Raw genomic sequence first — 17,903 nt, 5'->3', positions numbered from 1 at the left:
GTCTAGTCAGCCCTTTAACACCCATCTTGCCTCTTGCGATACATGATGGGGGCAGTTCTCTTCTCCTTCCTTCATTGGCCTTGAAGCTTACTAGTTAAATTAGTAGTGTTTTGACAGATCCGTGTTTTGTTGTTTTTCTAATTAATATTCTTTCTCTCTCCTCTCCTATTTCCCTCTCCTCTCTCTCTCTCTCCCTTTCCCCCCTGTAATGGCCTCTCATTATATAGCCTTGATTGGCCTGCAACTCCTATGTAGATGTCTCAGACTTGCAGCAATCCTCCTGTCTCTGCCTCCCACATGTCTTTACCAGCCTGATCCAGTGTGTCTGCTTTGTTTCAGTTTGTGATTTGTTTTCATATCTTCCTTTAAACCGTCTTTATTTTATGTGTATGAGTGTCTTGCCTACCCGTGCATTTGTACCAAATATGTGCTCCATGCATGAAGAGGTCAGAGATGAGTGCCAGATGCCCTGGAGCTGGCGCTATGGATGGCCATGAGCTGCCAAGTGGTTGTTGGGATGGGCCATTGTCCTCTGAAAGCCGTGCTCTTAACCACTCTCTCTCCATTCTCTTTCTGTATCTTAAAATCTGGCTTTAGACCTTTGACACTTACACTCTCTTGTTTTAAAAAGTTAAGGCTATACATTTACCTCTAAACCAAGCATTAGCTGCACCTTTCAGATTTTGATAGTATCCAGGATTCAGCTTTTGTTTTTTTTTAAAATACTTCCATTTTATTGTGCTTTTGTAAACACAGTGTTATTTAGAAGTATATAGTGGCATTTCCTGATAGGCATTCTTCTAGTTGACTTGTTTTTGTGTTGTTGTTAAATCCACTCTGAGTCTGACTCAGAGTCCAGAGCTAACAGACGGTTGGGTGACATAGGACCCAGAGCAGCTGTGAATGTGACGTGGTCATATCAGCCACATGGCAAGTAGAGGGAGCGATGACTGTCTGCAGATTTAAAATCGTCATCTCAGAGAGGTTTATATAGAGTGCCACATACAAATCCATCATACCAGTGTGCCCTAAAGCTCTGACTTACCAGGGATGACCAAGTTACCAGAGCTCGGGAGACAGGTGTAAGAGAAGAGACCCCAGAGTGGGTCCAAATGACTGCTGGGAACCAGAGCTCACCTCCGCTGAAATTTGTACCCATTGACAAAAACGCAGACATGGTCAGTGTTTAGGGAGTGGGTGGGGCCTTACAAGTAAAGTTCTCCTCGTGTCCCTGCACATACCCTATAGGTCAAGGGTGGTGAGTCTAACCTGATAGGAATCACATGTTTACTTCTGATGCTTTTCCAAGCCCAAGTGCTCTTCAAACTTTTAACACCCCTCCAGGAATCCTTTGTCACTCAGCAGGATAACGTGTCATGTTCTCTTTCCACTCAGAGATCAGTTTCTTTTATCTCACATGTTCCCAAAATAGATAAAAGAACCCTTTTTACACATACATCAGTAAACGGCTTCGTCGCCATTTTTCCCTCGCTAAGTCGGAGGAAAATCTTGGCAAGGGTGAATCCTGCTTCGCTTACTTAAAAGTACCTGGCAAGATCAGCCAGTGCAGGCCCTGTACCCTCTGGCACCTCGGAACAGGTTCCTCAGTCTCGCCGCCGACAGCAGAACTCAAAGCTTCCCGCTTGCTGAAGTGTGATAGGTTTGAGGCTGATTTTATTCCTGATACAAATAGTAGAAAGCACCCCTTACAGACCGAATGTGGCCTCTTGAGTAGACATGTATTTTTTTCTCTCTGTGCTTGAGACAGGTATGAGATAGAAGTCCCATAAGAAGTGGAGTGAGTCAAACATATACAGTATGGTGGCTCACAGAGAATTAGACTGCAGCTTTGCTGTTTATAGGAAACATACCCTATGTACCTGCGTCCTCAAGACCAGGGGCAAGACATCCCCGTGGAGTTGAGTTTAAAGTTAACCGCAGGTGGATGCCTAGGAACAACTCCAGAACTGAAAACAGCTGTCGCGATAAATACCAGAAACCCAAACCGGTCCTCGTAACTGAAAGTGTTCCTATGAAGAAAATGGTTTTATCCTGTGTTATTAAAGTGTAGTAATCTAAAGGAACCTCTTTATATTTTGCTCTAGCTCTTTGCTTTTAGAGGCAGGGTCTGTATAAACAACGCAGGATGGCCCGGAAATCACTTTGTAGCCCAGGCTGGCTCAGACCTGTAGTGAGTCTCCCCGCCTCAGCCTGCCAAGGGTAAAGGTTACTCTTACCATACCCAGCCTTGAAGGAAAGTCATCCTGAGGAAGTTCTGTGGGCTTTGCCACTGCGAGTGCAAGTCCACAGAGGGTAAACAGCCAGCCTTCATCTCATGCCCCGAGAGGTTACATATTCGTTAAAACTTTTAAGTTCACTCTTTTTCCCTTAAGCTGTGTCATTTTGGAGAACTAAAAATCATTTTTTCTGAGGGAATTTTGTATTTTAACTTAAACAATTATTTGCTCCGTCGGTAAGAATCGATATACTGTAGTAGCCGACATCTCTGAACTTTTTAAACTTTCGCTGTCTCATGAGCTCTATCAGCTGGCACAAGTACGAGGTATCTCATGGATCAGGCTGGTTTGACCCTAAGGAACCAGCAGAGTTTAAAAATGCTGAGGAAGGGGGTTGGGGATTTAGCTCAGTGGTAGAGTGCTTGCCTAGCAAGTGCAAGGCCCTGGGTTCGGTCCCCAGCTCTGGAAAAAAAAATGCTGAGGAAGGGGACCAATGAAAATGGGAATGTTCTTATATATTTATTTGCAAGTATGAATCCTTGCGTTACACTCTGTCTATCTCTGTCTCTGTCTCTGTCTCCCCCCCCCCCCCCTCTCCCCGTCTCTCCACCCAATGCATGTATGTACAGGCCAGAACTCAAATCAGATGTCTGTCTCAATCACTTTCCACCTTCTTTCTAGAGACACAGTTTTTCACTGAACCTGGGGCTCGCACCAATTCAGCAAACTCCCAGAATCCACTGGGATCACAGGCACACAGTGTTATACCCCGATTTTAGCATAGTCAGTGGGGATCTGATCTCAGGTTCCGAGTGTGACGGACTGTGTTAGTGAATGTGTTGAAGAAGAACTTGGCAAAGCACTTGGCGCCCGTGGTGGGCTCGTTGGTCGTAGCATCGCTACCGTGTGGTCATTCCTTCCTGGGATGGAAAGGATTCTCGGCGACTCCATGAGGCTCAGTGAAGAAGGGAGCACCATCCTATGAGGACAAGCCACGACAGCTTGGTTTTGAAAAGCAGAACTGTTGCTGAGGAGGGTCTGTTTCTATGCTTGCTGTTGTAGACCTTGCTCCTTGTTGTAAGTGTGATCGCCGTGGCGGCGGCCGTGATCCCTTGGATCCTCATACCCCTGGTTCCACTCTCCATCATCTTTGTGGTCCTTCGGAGATATTTCTTAGAAACGTCGCGGGACGTCAAGCGCCTGGAGTCCACAAGTGAGTACTGAGCGGCTTGGATGGGTGTAGCAACGGTGTAGTAATACAGACAGCCTCCATAACCAAGGGGAACTGTAGTTAAGGTCTGTGCGATTCTACAGGCTGACTACGCTCCAGCAGTTCTCGCCTGGTTAGCGCTCAGTCCGCATGGTTATTAACATCCACCGGGGACCATCTGAGCCGGTGACCTCCCAAGTGTGACTTTGCAACTTAACCGGAGAAAAGAGTAGAAGCCCTGTGGACGATAATTCTCCCCCAAGGACAGGGACCCCTCTCTGTGGTTCATGGCTTACCTCCCAGGGACACAGGGTGGACATGAGTAATCAGGGATGTTCCCGTCCTCGAAGACCCTGCAAATGACAAAGGACGGAGCAATTAAAGGGGGAGGGTGTCAAACATGACCCCCTGCTGTAGTCAGGGTGCTGATACTTCTCTCAGTCCAGTTCAGCCGTGGGCCGCGCTCTGGAGAGCAGAAGAGAGATCGGTCGAGAATACATATGGGCTGTTCCTCCATTTTGTTTCCTGGTTTGGGGAGAAGAAGGAAAATGTTTCATGATTAGTCGCTCCTTTCTGTAGGTAGCCACAGAAGATGAACCGATCAAGAACATGTCTCATTATGAATACACAAACGTGTTTCATCGTTATTATAATTAAAAGGCATATACACGGAATTCTTTCGTTTAAAATTGTACAAGGACAATTATCACAATTTTTACATTTTTTATTTATATGAATACATGTGTGTGTCTCTCTCTCTGTGTGTGTGCGTGTGCGTGTGCGTGCGTGTGCATGCTCTTGGAGGCCAGAAGAGGATATCGAATCCCCTGAAACTGGAGTTACAGGTGGTTGTGAGTTGCTACATATAGGTGACAGGAACCATACTCATGTTCTGTGAAGAGTTAGGAAGCGGTCGTAACCACTGAGCCATCACTCCAGCCCCAGGAAGAAAGATATTTGTACTGTGATGACATTAAAGCCAGCTCAGCTTTTCGAAATCTGAGCCAGGGGTTGTTGAACTATGTGGTTATAAATTCACCAGAACGAAGGATGTTTTTCCCCTCTTGACCTACTGCCTGTGTTTTGAAATATATTCTAAAGAGACATTTGTCATAACTATGTAAAGAAGAGCAGGTGACACTTCACAAAAGCTACTGGAACATGGCCAGTCCCGGGGCGAACCAGCTAAACTGCTGTGAGTCCCACATTGGGACGCACGTCTCAGGGTGAGGCAGTGAGTGTTTAGAGCGCTGATGTGGTGGTCATAGAGATGGGGCTTGGAAGTCAGAGAATAAAGGCGTGGCACTGCTGGGTGGCCCTCCTTTGTGCACCCCCACGTCTCTCATTCACAAGTCCTGTGGAGAAGGAAGCCGAGGGCATTCAGAGAAAGGCTGGACGGTCATCCCACAAGCAACACTGTGGCATAGACTCGTGTCAGGGTCCCAAGTCCCTGAGCCTTCTTCTTCCAAATCTGTGTAGTTTTCCTTCCTGATGCCCAAGACATACCTTGGTATAGCTCTGACCTGGAAATGCTCATAACTCTGTCTGGGCCCCTGCTGGATTCTTGGGTTTGCAGCGTCCCAGCTGGCTGTAGCAGTAAGCCTTATGATAACCATCAGAGTGAGGGACTGTGCTTCAGTAAATTGTTAGAGCCCCAGAGTTTCCTTTTCAGATTGGACTCCATAGCTGCTTCTGGAACCACAGTTGGATTTAGTGAGAGTTTATCTCAATGTCTTTTGTTTTGTTTTGTTTGGGGGGAGGGGGTTGTTCTTGTTTGTTTGTTTGTAAAAGCAAACATTGCAGTGGCCACTGGCTGGTACACAACTGCAGCAAACCACAACAGTACTTGGATGCGTGTCACAAGCTGACCCTGTCATTTTAGTAGTGCCTACACTGTAAAGGCATATTGCCATTCCTATCAGGATGCTGTGATCCATTAGCAATGTCTGCCATGGGCATCCAGCTATCAGCATGTTAACTTGTGCCACCTATTTTCAGAACATAGATCCTGGAGTCCGCTCTTCTAAAGAATTCCATGTCAGACTCCCCTCACCATTGTTCACCTTCAGCTGCTCCATAAGAACTCCAGGATCAGGGGCTGGGGATTTAGCTCAGTGGTAGAGCGCTTACCTAGGAAGCGCAAGGCCCTGGGTTCAGTCCCCAGCTCCGGGGGGGGGGGGGGGGGGGGAACTCCAGGATCGGAGATGCTGACCCAGATATTAGCAGAGCGAGACCTGGAGGCTCTGTTGGTGACAAAGTCTAGGGAAAAATACATCCAGTGACTCATAGCATTCTTAACTCGGATTATTCTCCTTTTGAGACACTGGCTCAGAAGAAAAGGATGTTGGAACTAAGACAGAGCTGCATAGAGTGGTCTGAGTACCTCCAGTGTGCTCTTCCCTTTGTGAGTATGATTAATCCCTGCCCTGTAGGGGTCTCACTGCTTGAGGTAATGCTTAGAAATCCTTGCTGGCTACTACCAATGGCAATAGAGTTTTGTACAGAAGAAAGTTAAACCAGTTATTACAAGTCTTCCATGATATCCGGAAGGCATCCTGCCAGGGCAGGAATTCGGCCTGCAGATGTTCTCTGTGCTTCTTCTCTGAGAAGAAACATAGTCCCTTAGGTTGTGTCCCTAGAGAAGCCTCAGAGTTCTGGAAAATGCTACAACAGTAAGAAATGTAGGATGATGCCTTCCTGAGATGGCTGATGGGTCACATCCATGCTGTGGAGTCAAGTTCAAGATATTCTCGTGGGGAGAGACAAGATGGCCCCCGGAATGTAGCGTGCCAGTTAGGTGAACTAGTTAATTGCTTTTGCAGCCCTTAGTTTACCCAACTAACATGTGATCCCTAAGCAGATAAACAGGGCACAGAAGAAATAGGCTCACTCTTTAAAGGTACAGCTACCTTCAAAGCCACCCCCAAATTGCCCTGGGGTTCTTCATACGCAGCAGTCCTGGTCGGCAATGTTTGTTCAGGGAATGTTTCCTTTCTGAAAGGAATATCAAAGGGAAAGTCTTCTTTCACACATTGTCTACAATCGGGCACCGAGTCAGGAAAAGCATCAGGGAGAATGAAGCGGGCAGCCACACATTCCTGAGGAGGCTGGCCTTTGTCTCCGACGCCAGTGTCTTGTCTTTGGGAAAGTATTTCTTCCTCAATTAAACGTCAGTGAGCTCCGACCTACAGGGTAGGGTGGTCCTTCACCTTGGTGCATTTGTACCCTGACACACACCTCACCGCCAGTCCATCCGGCGGCTGCGTGCACAGTGAGCGTGTGGGTGTGAGACGGTCACACAGACAGACACAGGGATGCCCCAAGGATAAGTGTGAATTTCCTCTTGATTGTTTCTGCTTATTTGATAAACTATGTGCACCCATGAGATGAATTTCACATCTCCCAGACTCTCCATGCTTTACCAACAAATCTTCTCTAGAAGACTACCGATATGTGTAGGTTGATGTCAAGGCGATACGTGATTGGACAGTAGAGAGCGGGGCGGGGACAAAGTTTTTGTGAGGCGGGAGAGAGGAGGAAGGAGGGGGATCAAGATGGAGTCTACGGAGGAGGCTGGTTCAGATTTGGGTGAACTGGATCGGTTTTTATCTTGTCTAGGTGGGCGGTTTATAACTTTTTCAGTCGGCAGTGATTCTGTTGTGCGGATGAATTGTGGATTGGGAATTTAACATGGAAATCTAATTGCTAAATTACAAGTTTCTGGAACTTTGATTCTACTGGGCAAAAGAGGACAGTGTGTGAAAGAAATGGTGTGTGGGGATCTGGTCCTGTTGCCCTAGCGGAGTGAGAGCGAGCAGGGCCTGCAGAACGAGGGGTGTGTGTGTGTGTGTGTGTGTGTGTGTGTGTGTGTGTGTGTGTGGTAACTACCACCTAGGGGACCATTCAGAGAGGGCGGCTAAAAGGGAGACAGCCGGGAGTAGTGGCTTGTGGACCACGTGGCAGAGTAGCAGCCGAAACGAGTGGATCCGGCTCTCGGGAACTGATAGAAAACGTTCCTTGTTAATTTTTACAGCAGCAGATGTGGCAGTATGACTGAGGAGTGCTTCCGTCATAAGGAATGTACAGGGGCTGGAGGTGGGCCTCAGTTGGTAAAGTGCTTGTCTAGCACCCACCAAACACCACGTTCAACACCCAATGTCACATTAAACTATCATGGTGGTGCATACCTGCCGTCCCAATCCTCTGGAAGTAGAGGCAAGAGGACTAGTTCAAGGTTACCCAGCTGCCAGCCTGGGCTACATGAGGCTCTCTTTCAGGAAAAAAAGAAAAGAGACATAAATGACGCTTTGGTTCACTGGGTCAAGGCTCCTGATCTCCTCTGGCCCCAGTACAGTCCTATCCTCAGTGCAGAGTGAGCCTGTCAGGTTACTACTGGTGTCTGTCAGGGGGCAGCCCAGGTAGGCTGGGACCTGGTGGTCATGATGCAGTCTTCTGGAGACGCAGCCACGGGACATATATTCCTGCACGGTCACAGATGGACAAAGAGGAATTCGTGCTTTAAATTCTGATCAGAAGAAGCGGCTGAGACTGGAGTGGGGGGGTGTATGTTTGTGTGTGTATGTCTGGAAAAGCAAGGACTGTGAGCGTGTCTTCCTAGCCTCAGACATGAGGATGAGTTTCCGACTGGACAGGCATCAAGAGATCTTTTGGCTCAGGAGACTAAAGTCAAGGCCACGCCAACGATGACCCCTCTGGGCCAGTGGTATGGGCACAAGTGCTAGGCACATGGTAGCCATACAGGGCTGTTCTCAGGCTACTGGGAAGAGGAAAGCGTCTCTGGGATGCACAGAGAAGCCTGTACGTCCCTGGCTTGCTCGTTGTCTAGCTGGCCATATGAGGTACTTTCTTAACTACTGGGGGACAACAGCCACCTGCCAGCTCCTAACCAGCAATCTAGCAATCATTTCTTTCCAAGGAAGTAGCTATGAAGTACGGGGAGGGCAAGACCGTGAAGGATGAGTTAGTGAAAGGAACGGGGCGACCACGTTTGACTTCGGTGGACTGAACTGAAACACTCCCTTCCGTCTTGAAAATGAGGCGTCGTTGACTAGGGTTTGAGAGTTGTTGGACAGGGTCTTCTCTGGGTTGCCAGAAGTGTTTCATTCAGAAGCTCAGAGCCCTTTAGGAAGCTCCAAGAGTACTGCATGGTACACACTGTGGAGCACGGGAGGTGGGGGAGTCCATGTTCCAGCCTCATTGTGGAGTGTGGGGGTTGGGGGAGTCCATGCGTCCAACCTCACTGTGGAGCACAGGAAATAGGGGAGTCCACGAGTCTAGCCTCACTGAGCTTTCTGTTCCCCTTCCATGTTCACACAGCACGGAGCCCGGTATTCTCCCATTTATCATCCTCCCTCCAGGGACTCTGGACCATCCGTGCCTATAAGGCTGAAGAGAGGTGTCAGGAGCTGTTTGATGCACACCAGGACTTGCATTCAGGTCTGTACATTGATGGCGGTGCTTTCAAAAGCTGGTAGCCGCTGTGGAGCCCTGTGGCCAGCCAGTTTGTTGACCAGCACCTCTGACTACTCTTGGATTCGAGCCTTCTGCCTCTGCCCCTAGGCTCCAAACCCTCTCAGAACTGCTCCTCATGCTTGGCTTTCCCCAATGGCTTGCCCAATCCTTCCACCTCTGTGCCCTGTGGTTCTCTGGTTATGGCTGGGGTCAGCAGATGTATTTTTGCAAAAGGCCCGGCCTTTTTTGTGTCTCGATGACTCGGAGGCACTTTTAAAACTACACGTGGCTGTCTTGTAACATGCTGGTCATTCAGATACAGCTCCTAAGCCATGTTCTGTCCCCATCCCAGGATGTGCAGTGCACTCAAGTAAGGATAGAATAGAAGCAAACTGGCTGCTGTTCGCTTTCCTGTAGGACCCGAAGCAGTCAACCTGTAAGCTGATGGGCTTTATATTATAGCCCAGCACTGCAGGAAACAGACTGTTTCTCCACCTTCTTTATTATGATGATATATCATAATATATACCTTCATCGGGTCTTTCTTTTTTTTTTTTTTTTTTTTTTTTTCGGAGCTGGGGACCGAACCCAGGGCCTTGCGCTTCCTAGGCAAGCGCTCTACCACTGAGCTAAGTCCCCAACCCCTCATCAGGTCTTTCAATTCTTTCTTTCTCTCTCTCTCTCTCTCTCTCTCTCTCTCTCTCTCTCTCTCTCTCTCTCTTTCTTTCTTTCTTTCTTTCCTCTGTACTGTTTGGGACATTGCTCTGCCATTTCCTGACTTCCTAGACATTTTGAGTACGTGACCTTGCTGCCCTACTGTGTGCCAGCATCTCAGTACCCACCATCTCGACCACACCTAGCGTGGCTTCTTCGCCGAGGTCAGTGGCTTCTGCGCTCACTCGCCCTTGCTTGTTCTGGTTTGCAATGCAGAGGCTTGGTTCTTGTTCCTGACGACATCAAGATGGTTCGCCGTGCGTCTGGACGCCATCTGCGCCGTCTTTGTCATCGTCGTTGCCTTCGGGTCCCTGGTTCTGGCAAAGAGTAAGTGCAGATGTGGATAACTATTTACGGTATGATTACAATTTATAGCCGTGTTAACAGTTATTAAATTAAACTCTTGGCACCTTGTCTAATGGCACATTCGGCGTGGTTCTAATAAAGCGTGTTAAAGCTCCTACTACGTGTCAGGGCGGATAGGGTCACGTAGCGCAGCCCAGTGAGATGGTCTGTGTAGGTTCTTTTTTTTATCTTTGTTAGAGTGAGCCGAGGTCTATACAGATGACATTTTGAAGATTCCTGCTCTGGTAGCCAGGGGATGAGAACCGAGATTGATGTTAGCATTTTGTCCAGCCCTGGCCTCTCTGTACTCGAGCCCAAGAAGTTCTCCGTTTGTGGATAAACCAGTGCACACGGGTGAAAGAGACGACCGGCAGGACAGAACACTGCTCCCAGCCAGGCGGGCACGGGAGGAGCAGGTGTTAGTATGTGTTGCGTGAATTTGCCATGCCTAACCTCTCCGCAGTGACACCTGCGTCACACTGTTTATTCGGAGGACAAGGGGAGTCGTATTTTACTTCCAGAAGCGTCGGCTCTTAGAAAGCATCATCTTGTTTGCAGTGGTTTCCAGCTGTGGTTGCGGCTGACACAGAGAGTGAGATTACGTCATAGGCTGTTAACCATGGTGACGAACCTGAGTAGTGGCATTGCACCTCACACACGCCGCGCCCTTTCTTAAATGTACGCCAGTCCAACTGGGATCAGTAAACTCATCTAATAGTCTTCCAGAACTCTTAATGGGTTTTTTAAAAATTGCATCATAGTCTCAGTCGATACGTGGAAGTTTAAAGGACGACGACCGCGTACGACTCCTTGGGTCCTCCTGGTAGAGTAGCAGCAGGCAGCGGGCTCCTGTCAGCATTGGGACTGACTGCCGTTTCTCCTTCCTCCCCCACAGCCTTGGATGCTGGGCAGGTTGGCTTGGCCTTGTCCTACTCCCTCACGCTCATGGGGATGTTCCAGTGGTCTGTGAGACAGAGCGCCGAAGTAGAGAATATGGTAATGTTTATCTGAAAGTCTTCAGCCTTTGAAAGTCCTCCGTGCCATTAAAGGACATAAAAGCGATTCTTATGTAAAATATTAAAACTGTTATTTTTGCGTCGCGGCTAACAGAGGTTTTTTTTTTTTTCAGATCCTGCTTCCATCTGTTTAAGGTTAATGTAAAGTAAAATGTATACATCTTTCCCCCTCTGTCTCATGTATGCCATGTCAGCAGGTTTTAGATTCATCACAAGCTGTCTTCAAATGTAATAAATGCCTCTGTAGGAGGGAAGTTCTGAAATCCTAGAGAGGATATAAGCTAATTTCTCGGAGGCCTGTTTATTTTTGTTTCTTAATGGGTAATTCCTCGTTCTTGGTAAGAGAAGAATTCAGTATTTTGAGGTTGTTTGTTTAATTAATAGCTCTCCCCACTCCCCCACTCCTACCCGCTCATCACTAGTTGTAGTCTCTCTTCTCCCATGCCTGGAGTAGAAGGCAGGAGGCCCCAGGGTTACTGCTGTTCCTTCCCGGGAGGGCAAGCTCCCATCTCTAAGGTGCTTCTCAGAGGTAACAGGTCATGGCAATTGCAGAAGGTTTGCTCAACATGCGAATTGCTTCCTCTTCCCGCTAATGGCAGAAATGGCAAATGTGAGGAGGTGCTCCCATTCGACCCCTCCCACAGGATAGGAATGGTTACAGGGAACATTGAAGGTGTGGGTGATGACTGGTCTAGAGAGAGTTTCCTTCTGGAGCAAGAGGTTATTGTTGAAAGGTCATAACTCTTGATTTTACAAAACCCTTTCATCGAGTGTGTGTGTGTGTGTGTATGTGTGTGTGTTACGTGTGCATGTTGCGTGTGTGTGTGTATGTGTGTGTTATGTGTGCATGTTGTGTGTGTATGTGTGTGTAGGGTGTGTGTAGGTTGTGTATGTGTGTGTAGGTTGTGTATGTGTGTGTGTGTCTGCTACGTGTGCATGTTGCATGTGTGTGTGTGTCTGCTACGTGTGCATGTTGCATGTGTGTGTGTGTGTACGTTGTGTATGTATGTGTGCTACGTGTGCATGTTGTGTGTGTGTGTAGGGTGTGTGTGTGTACGGTGTGTGTGTGTGTGTAGGGTGTGTGTTTGCTACGCATGCATGTTGCATGTGTGTGTAGGGTGTGTGTGTGTGTGCATGCGTGCACAGAGGCTAGAAATTTGTATAGGTGACTTCTTCAATCATCCTTCACTTCGTATTTTGAGACTCAGATGCTGGGATCCAAACCCAAAAGTCTTGATGCTTGCATAGCAGTCGGTTTACCCACTGAACCATCTCTGCAGCCCCTCCCCTCGCTCTTCTAACTCAGTGTTCTAAGTTGAAGGGCTTGCCTCTATGCAAAGCTGTTGGGTGATTTTGAGCAAGACTATAAATCGTCACGGCCTTCAGTAGTCTCGGTCAGTGTGAAGACCCAAGCTTTACCTTGCCCAGCTGTGTGCAGGTTAAATGTACCCTCGACGAAGCTCCCAGCCCTGACCATGTGAATGCCTTTCTTCCCTTAGATGATTTCTGTGGAGAGGGTGATTGAATACACGGACCTAGAGAAGGAGGCGCCTTGGGAATGCAGGAAGCGCCCACCCCCAGGCTGGCCCCACGAAGGAGTAATTGTCTTCGACAATGTGAACTTCACCTACAGCTTGGACGGGCCCCTTGTTCTGAAGCACCTGACCGCACTCATCAAGTCACGAGAAAAGGTTGGTTTAACTCGGCTTGCCCCGCTAGGCTTTGAACTAACGATGCAGGGCCACGTGTGCATGCTGAATTTCCTGTTGAATCTGTCGCATCTGACAATGAGACTCTCTGTTCCTCCGGATGCCAGTCGGTCCAGTGGCAATGTCGACAAGTCTTAGGGAACCGACCCTGTGATGGGAAACTAATAGTTCTCTTTAAAAAAACCAATATCCGGTTATTAACATTTTCAATTATTCTGGATATCATGTAATGGTTTTGAATTTTTTTTTACCCAAAACTTTCTCGTTGTTTGAGGAGCAGACAAGTCTTCCTTTGTACAGCCAAGTACCCTGGGTTGAGGCACCCTCTGCACCACCGCTGGGATATCACCGGACTAGCCTTCGATATGCCCAAGAGATGATATATCAGATCGAATGGTTCAGGCATTAGGAAGTTAGCCCTGGGTCCTCCTCCCTAAAGCTCCCGTGTGGATTTCCTTCCTGCTGCTTTTATTCCTCTGCTGTTGAATTAAATGCCTTCTTCTGATCCCATTTTCCATTCCCACCCACCTCCTCTCTCCTGGTGCCCCACTCCCTTGCTTTCCTCCCAGGTGCATCCAACTCATAACCAACCGGCTGCATGAGGCCCAGGCTAGCTATGAACACAGCCCGTCACAAAATTACAGATGTGCCGAAAATGTGCAGGTGTTTGTAGTAAGAATTTTGTAATTTTGTTTTCTTTAAAACACACAGAGAAAGAGAGAGAGAGAGAGAGAGAGAGAGAGAGAGAGAGAGAGAGAGAGAGAGAGGCGCTACAGGAATATGCTTTTGTTTTAATCCCACGTGTGGGATATGGGACAGCTTCAGATCAGCCACAGCAGCTGACTATGGCTTATCTCATGCTCTAGCAAGGGTGTGGTTTTGCCAGCTGCAGATAGTTTCTGGGACTGCGACATTTGGAATTCTGGGAATTTTTCAGAGGCTACACAAATTCTAGGACCCCAGTAGAAGGGACTGGTTGGCCGGTCAGTGCTTAGATGCTGCTGGTTGCTATTGGTAAGTTTGCAAAGAGGCGAAAAGAAGAAATTAGTTATCCTGAGGACAAGGATCAAACTTTCCCCCAAGGAGCTTGACATCCCTAATCAGCAGGAAGTCATCCCCTTCATGCTTCTACCTAGTGTTAGGGGTTTATAGGGTGGAAGGAGAGGGCTGGAGAGGGGTAGAAGAAAGAAGAATCCACAAAGAAGTCAAAAGCCAGGCTACAGTGCTTTCTGTGCTGTTGGAAAGCTGCAGACCGATTGGCCAGTGAGGGCCCCTTTTGCAATAGCTCTGGTTCTCATGTCCCATATCCTGGGCCAGAGAAGACTCTGGGCAGACCCGACCGTAACAAAGCAAGCAATAAGAAGCATTTCCCCACATGCCTCTCCAGTCATGGCTCCCCCTGCCCCCCACAGTAACACATTCCCAAACACAAAGCCCAGCTCCCCACAACGTGCACCTGCTATCCTGGCCTCTGAGTCAATCTGTGCTCCCCCCGTGAGCTCTCCCTCCTCCCCAGCTGCAGTTGATAGCCAACTGCTGAGGCCTTGCAGCTCCTCCTCCTTGTTGCTGGAATTTCCAACCCCAATAAGCCTGTATTTAAAGACACACGATCCAGTTATTATAATTATAAGCTATAAGGCCAGGTTGGGCGGATTGAACACTATGCTATCTTATTCCCCAGCTGTAAGACCCCTTGCTCCTTGCGGTTTCTCCTGGCCACGTGGTTCTGCTCCATCTCGGCTTCCTCCTCCTCCTCTTCAGTCCTCTCCTTCCCTTCTCTCCCCTCTTCTCCTCTCTACCAGCCCATACTCTCGAAGACCCCCTGTCCCATCCCCCCCAATCACAGGCCCTCGCTTTTACTGGCCAGAAAATGGGGAGAAGCTTCCCGTGAGATCACTTACGTGTGGTGGTGGTGGTAGGGCAGCCCCTCTTGAGGAAGCAGAATTAGCATAGCATACAAACAGCACCAAGACAGTCCAGCACTGACCCCCCCCCCCTTGCCATCGAAAGACAAGTTTGTGGTCCTGCTTAGTGCCTGCCTTCATTCCCCCTGGCAGGTAGGGCAGGGGTTACTGAGCCAGCACCATGGAAACCGTGTTAGAATTAGAAGCTCCCTTTGTCCTCCGGACTCGAAGAGTGTGTCCCTTTCCCTCCCCTCGGGGTGAGCATTTATGCTTTACATAGCAGCTGTCTCTTCCAATGCTCTCCCGTTTCAGAGCCTCAGCATGGCTGACCGTGGCCACGAGTCCGTAACTCTCTCACTAAGTTCTCCCCGAGGATACTTCCCAGCCCTTTTCATTCTGGTAAACTATCTCTGCTTCCCCGGAAGTCTCCTCCTTCACAAGCTGTACTTGTGTTCATTGCAGAATCACTCGCCATGACCCAAAGGCGAGAGAGCAACCTAGGTCCCCATGAGAGGATAGGCAAAGTAATTAACACTACCGACCTCCGTGCTTGAAATAGTTATGATGGAGAATTTTGTGTTATTTTCCTACAATTTAGGAACTGCATGAAACAGTTGAGAGTGACAGTTAATATATTGTTGTCACCTTGATAGGAGACAGATCTCTAGTCATGCCTGTGGGTGGTATGGAGGCAGGGAGCGGGTATCTTCTTCAGTTAATTCCTTCAGGGAGAGTGGTCCACTGTGGGCGGCACCATTCCCTGAGCTGGGGTCCTGGACTTTATAAAAGGGAGAAATCGAGCTTGTGTAAGCATTTATCACTGCATTCCTTGACTGGGAAGGCAGTGTGACTAGCTACCTCATGTTCCCGCCGCTGTGGGTGCCTCATTATGGTGGACTAGCCAAGGCAAACCCTGTCTCTCTGTTTCTCTCAGGGTATTTTGACACAGTAGTGGGCAAAGTAACCAAATTGAATGCGTCCGTGTATTTTGCCAAAGGCTTTTGTTTGTCTGTTTTAGAGTTGTAGTTCTAGATATAGCTCACTGTGTCCTGGGGCTTCCTTCTGGAGGTTAGGGAACATTCTGAACCCTGGCATTCTGCAGGGCATGTGGTACATACTGAAGACAGCTGGCTATGAATGTGAGCGAATGAGAAGCGATGTACAGGCAGGAAGAAGCCTATAGCAAAACACTTATTTTATTTTTTTAATTTAATTTAATTTTTTTACTTATTCACTTTATATGTCCTCTTCTCGGTCATCCCCCACTCCCCAAAATACTTCTCCCCTCCCCTTCTCCTCTGAGTGGGTGGGGGCCCCTCTGGGTAACACACACACACACACACACACACACACACACACACACACTCACTCACTCACTCACTCCAAGTCTCAGTAAGGCTATGTGCTTACTCTCCCACTGAGACCAGACAAGGCGGCCGGGCTAGAAGAACATATCCCACGTACAGGGAATACCTTTTGGGACAGCCCCCATTCCAGTTGTTTGGGACTCACATGAAGGTAAGGCTGCACATCTGCTACCTATGAGCGAGGAGGCCCATGTATGTTCTTTGTATGATGATTCAGTCTTTGAGAGCCCCAAGGGTCCAGATCAGTTGACACTGCTGGTCTTCCTGTGGAGTTCCTACCCCCTTTGGGGCCCTTCTTCCTCCATAAGAGTCTCCAAGCTCCACCCACTGTTTGTCTGTGGGTGTCTGCATCTGTCTGAGTCAGCTGTTGGATGGAGCCTCACAGAGGACAACTTGCTCCTGTCTGCAAGCATAACAGAGTACCATGAATAGTGTCAGGGATTGGTGCTTGCCCATGGGATGGTTCTCAAGTTGGGCCTGTTATTGGGTGGCCATTCCCTCGGTCTCTGTTCCCTCCCCTGTACCTGCATTACTTGTCGACAGGATACATTTTTGAGTTAAAAGTTTTGTGTGTCTATCGCTCCATTGGGGTTCCTGCCTGGCTACAGGAGGTGGCCTCTTCAGGTTCTATATCCCCAGTGTTGTGAGTCACAGATAAGGTCACCCCCATTGATTCTTGGGTGCCTCCTTTATCTCAGGTCTCCGTCTAGACCTGGAGATGCCCCCCCACTTCCTCACCCCTGTCAGTTGTAGATTTCATTTCATTTTCATGGTCATCCAGCCATTTCTCTTGTCCTTCCCCACACCTGATCCTCAAAACACCCCCCATTCTCCTTCCCACACCCCCTCCCTTCCCGTTCCCTCCCTCCATCTGCCTCTTAGGACTTCCCCCTTCTGAGTGTGATTCAAGCATCCTACCTTGGTCCCTCCTCTTGTTTAGCTTCTTTGGTTCTGTGGAGTGGAGTGTTGGTATCCCGTATTTTATGGCTAATATCCATTGTAAGTGAGGACTTAATGTATATCCTTTGGGGACTGAGTTACTTCACTCAGGATGATATTTTCAAGTTCTGATGACATTTCCATGTTCCATCCATTTGCCCGCAAAGTTCGTGATGTCTTTGTATTTTATTAGCCGAGTCGTATCCCATTGTGTCGATGTAGCACATTTTCTTTACCCATTCTTCAGATGAGGGACATCTAGCTTCTGGTTCTTACAAATAAAGCTGCTATGAACATAGTGGAGCATCTTTTGGGTACAACCCCAGGAGTGGGATAGCTGGGTCTTGAGGTAGAACTATTCCCAGTTTTCTGAGGAAACTGCCAAATTGATTTCCGAAACGGTTGCACGAGTTTGCACTCCCACCAGCAATGGAGGAGGAGTGTTCCCTTCCTCTGCATCCAAGCCAGCACGCGCTGTCTATTGAGTCTCTGATCTTAGCCTTTCTGATGGGTATGGGATGGAACCTCAGAGTTGAACAAAACACTTCTCAAGACAACCCTTTTCCTGAACGGGCATGGGGAACCCTACCCGCTCCGTGCCCTTAGCTTCTGTGCACTGAGCTCAGGGATTTACACGTGAAAGGTCAATGTTCTGCCCCTGTGCTATGCCCAAGCCCTGGAGTGTGAAATACTTCACAAGCTGCTCCTTTAAACTCTCCCCACCACCAACCCATTTAATGGCCTAATCGCAGTTGTGATTTAATGAGCGATATACTATGACATGAAAGAATAAATGTACAACTTGGTGCCCAAAGGGTACGCCACACGCAGCTGTAGCAAGTCACTTGGCACAAGCCCGACCCTAATTATCCCCACGGCTCCCTTGTAGGTCTGAAGACCGGGTGGGTGACTGTGTGGGTAAAAGCGTGAGCGTCCGCTCTGATGAAAGCTGAGCCTCTCGGTGGTGTCCTGACAGCTCTGTAGGATGTC

General features: G+C 48.4%; 1 protein-coding gene across 6 annotated transcripts in view; it reads left to right on the top strand.

Annotated features, from left to right (window-relative positions):
- The window catches only part of Abcc4 (ATP binding cassette subfamily C member 4), a 234,526-nt gene that overhangs the window by 179,561 nt on the left and 37,062 nt on the right, over window positions 1-17,903 (top strand). For 5 of the 6 annotated variants that reach the window (XM_039092967.2, XM_039092966.2, XM_063273922.1 and 2 more), the window contains 5 exon segments: window positions 3,300-3,450; window positions 8,785-8,904; window positions 9,850-9,960; window positions 10,874-10,974; window positions 12,494-12,685. In XM_039092967.2, coding sequence (XP_038948895.1) covers window positions 3,300-3,450; window positions 8,785-8,904; window positions 9,850-9,960; window positions 10,874-10,974; window positions 12,494-12,685 — 675 coding nt within the window. 6 annotated transcript variants of the gene reach the window in all.

This window comes from Rattus norvegicus, chromosome 15 (assembly GCF_036323735.1).
Source record: "Rattus norvegicus strain BN/NHsdMcwi chromosome 15, GRCr8, whole genome shotgun sequence".
NCBI classification, from domain to species: Eukaryota; Metazoa; Chordata; class Mammalia; order Rodentia; family Muridae; genus Rattus; species Rattus norvegicus.
Note: the sequence above shows the minus strand (reverse complement) of the source record. Positions and strands in the feature narration are given on the sequence as shown.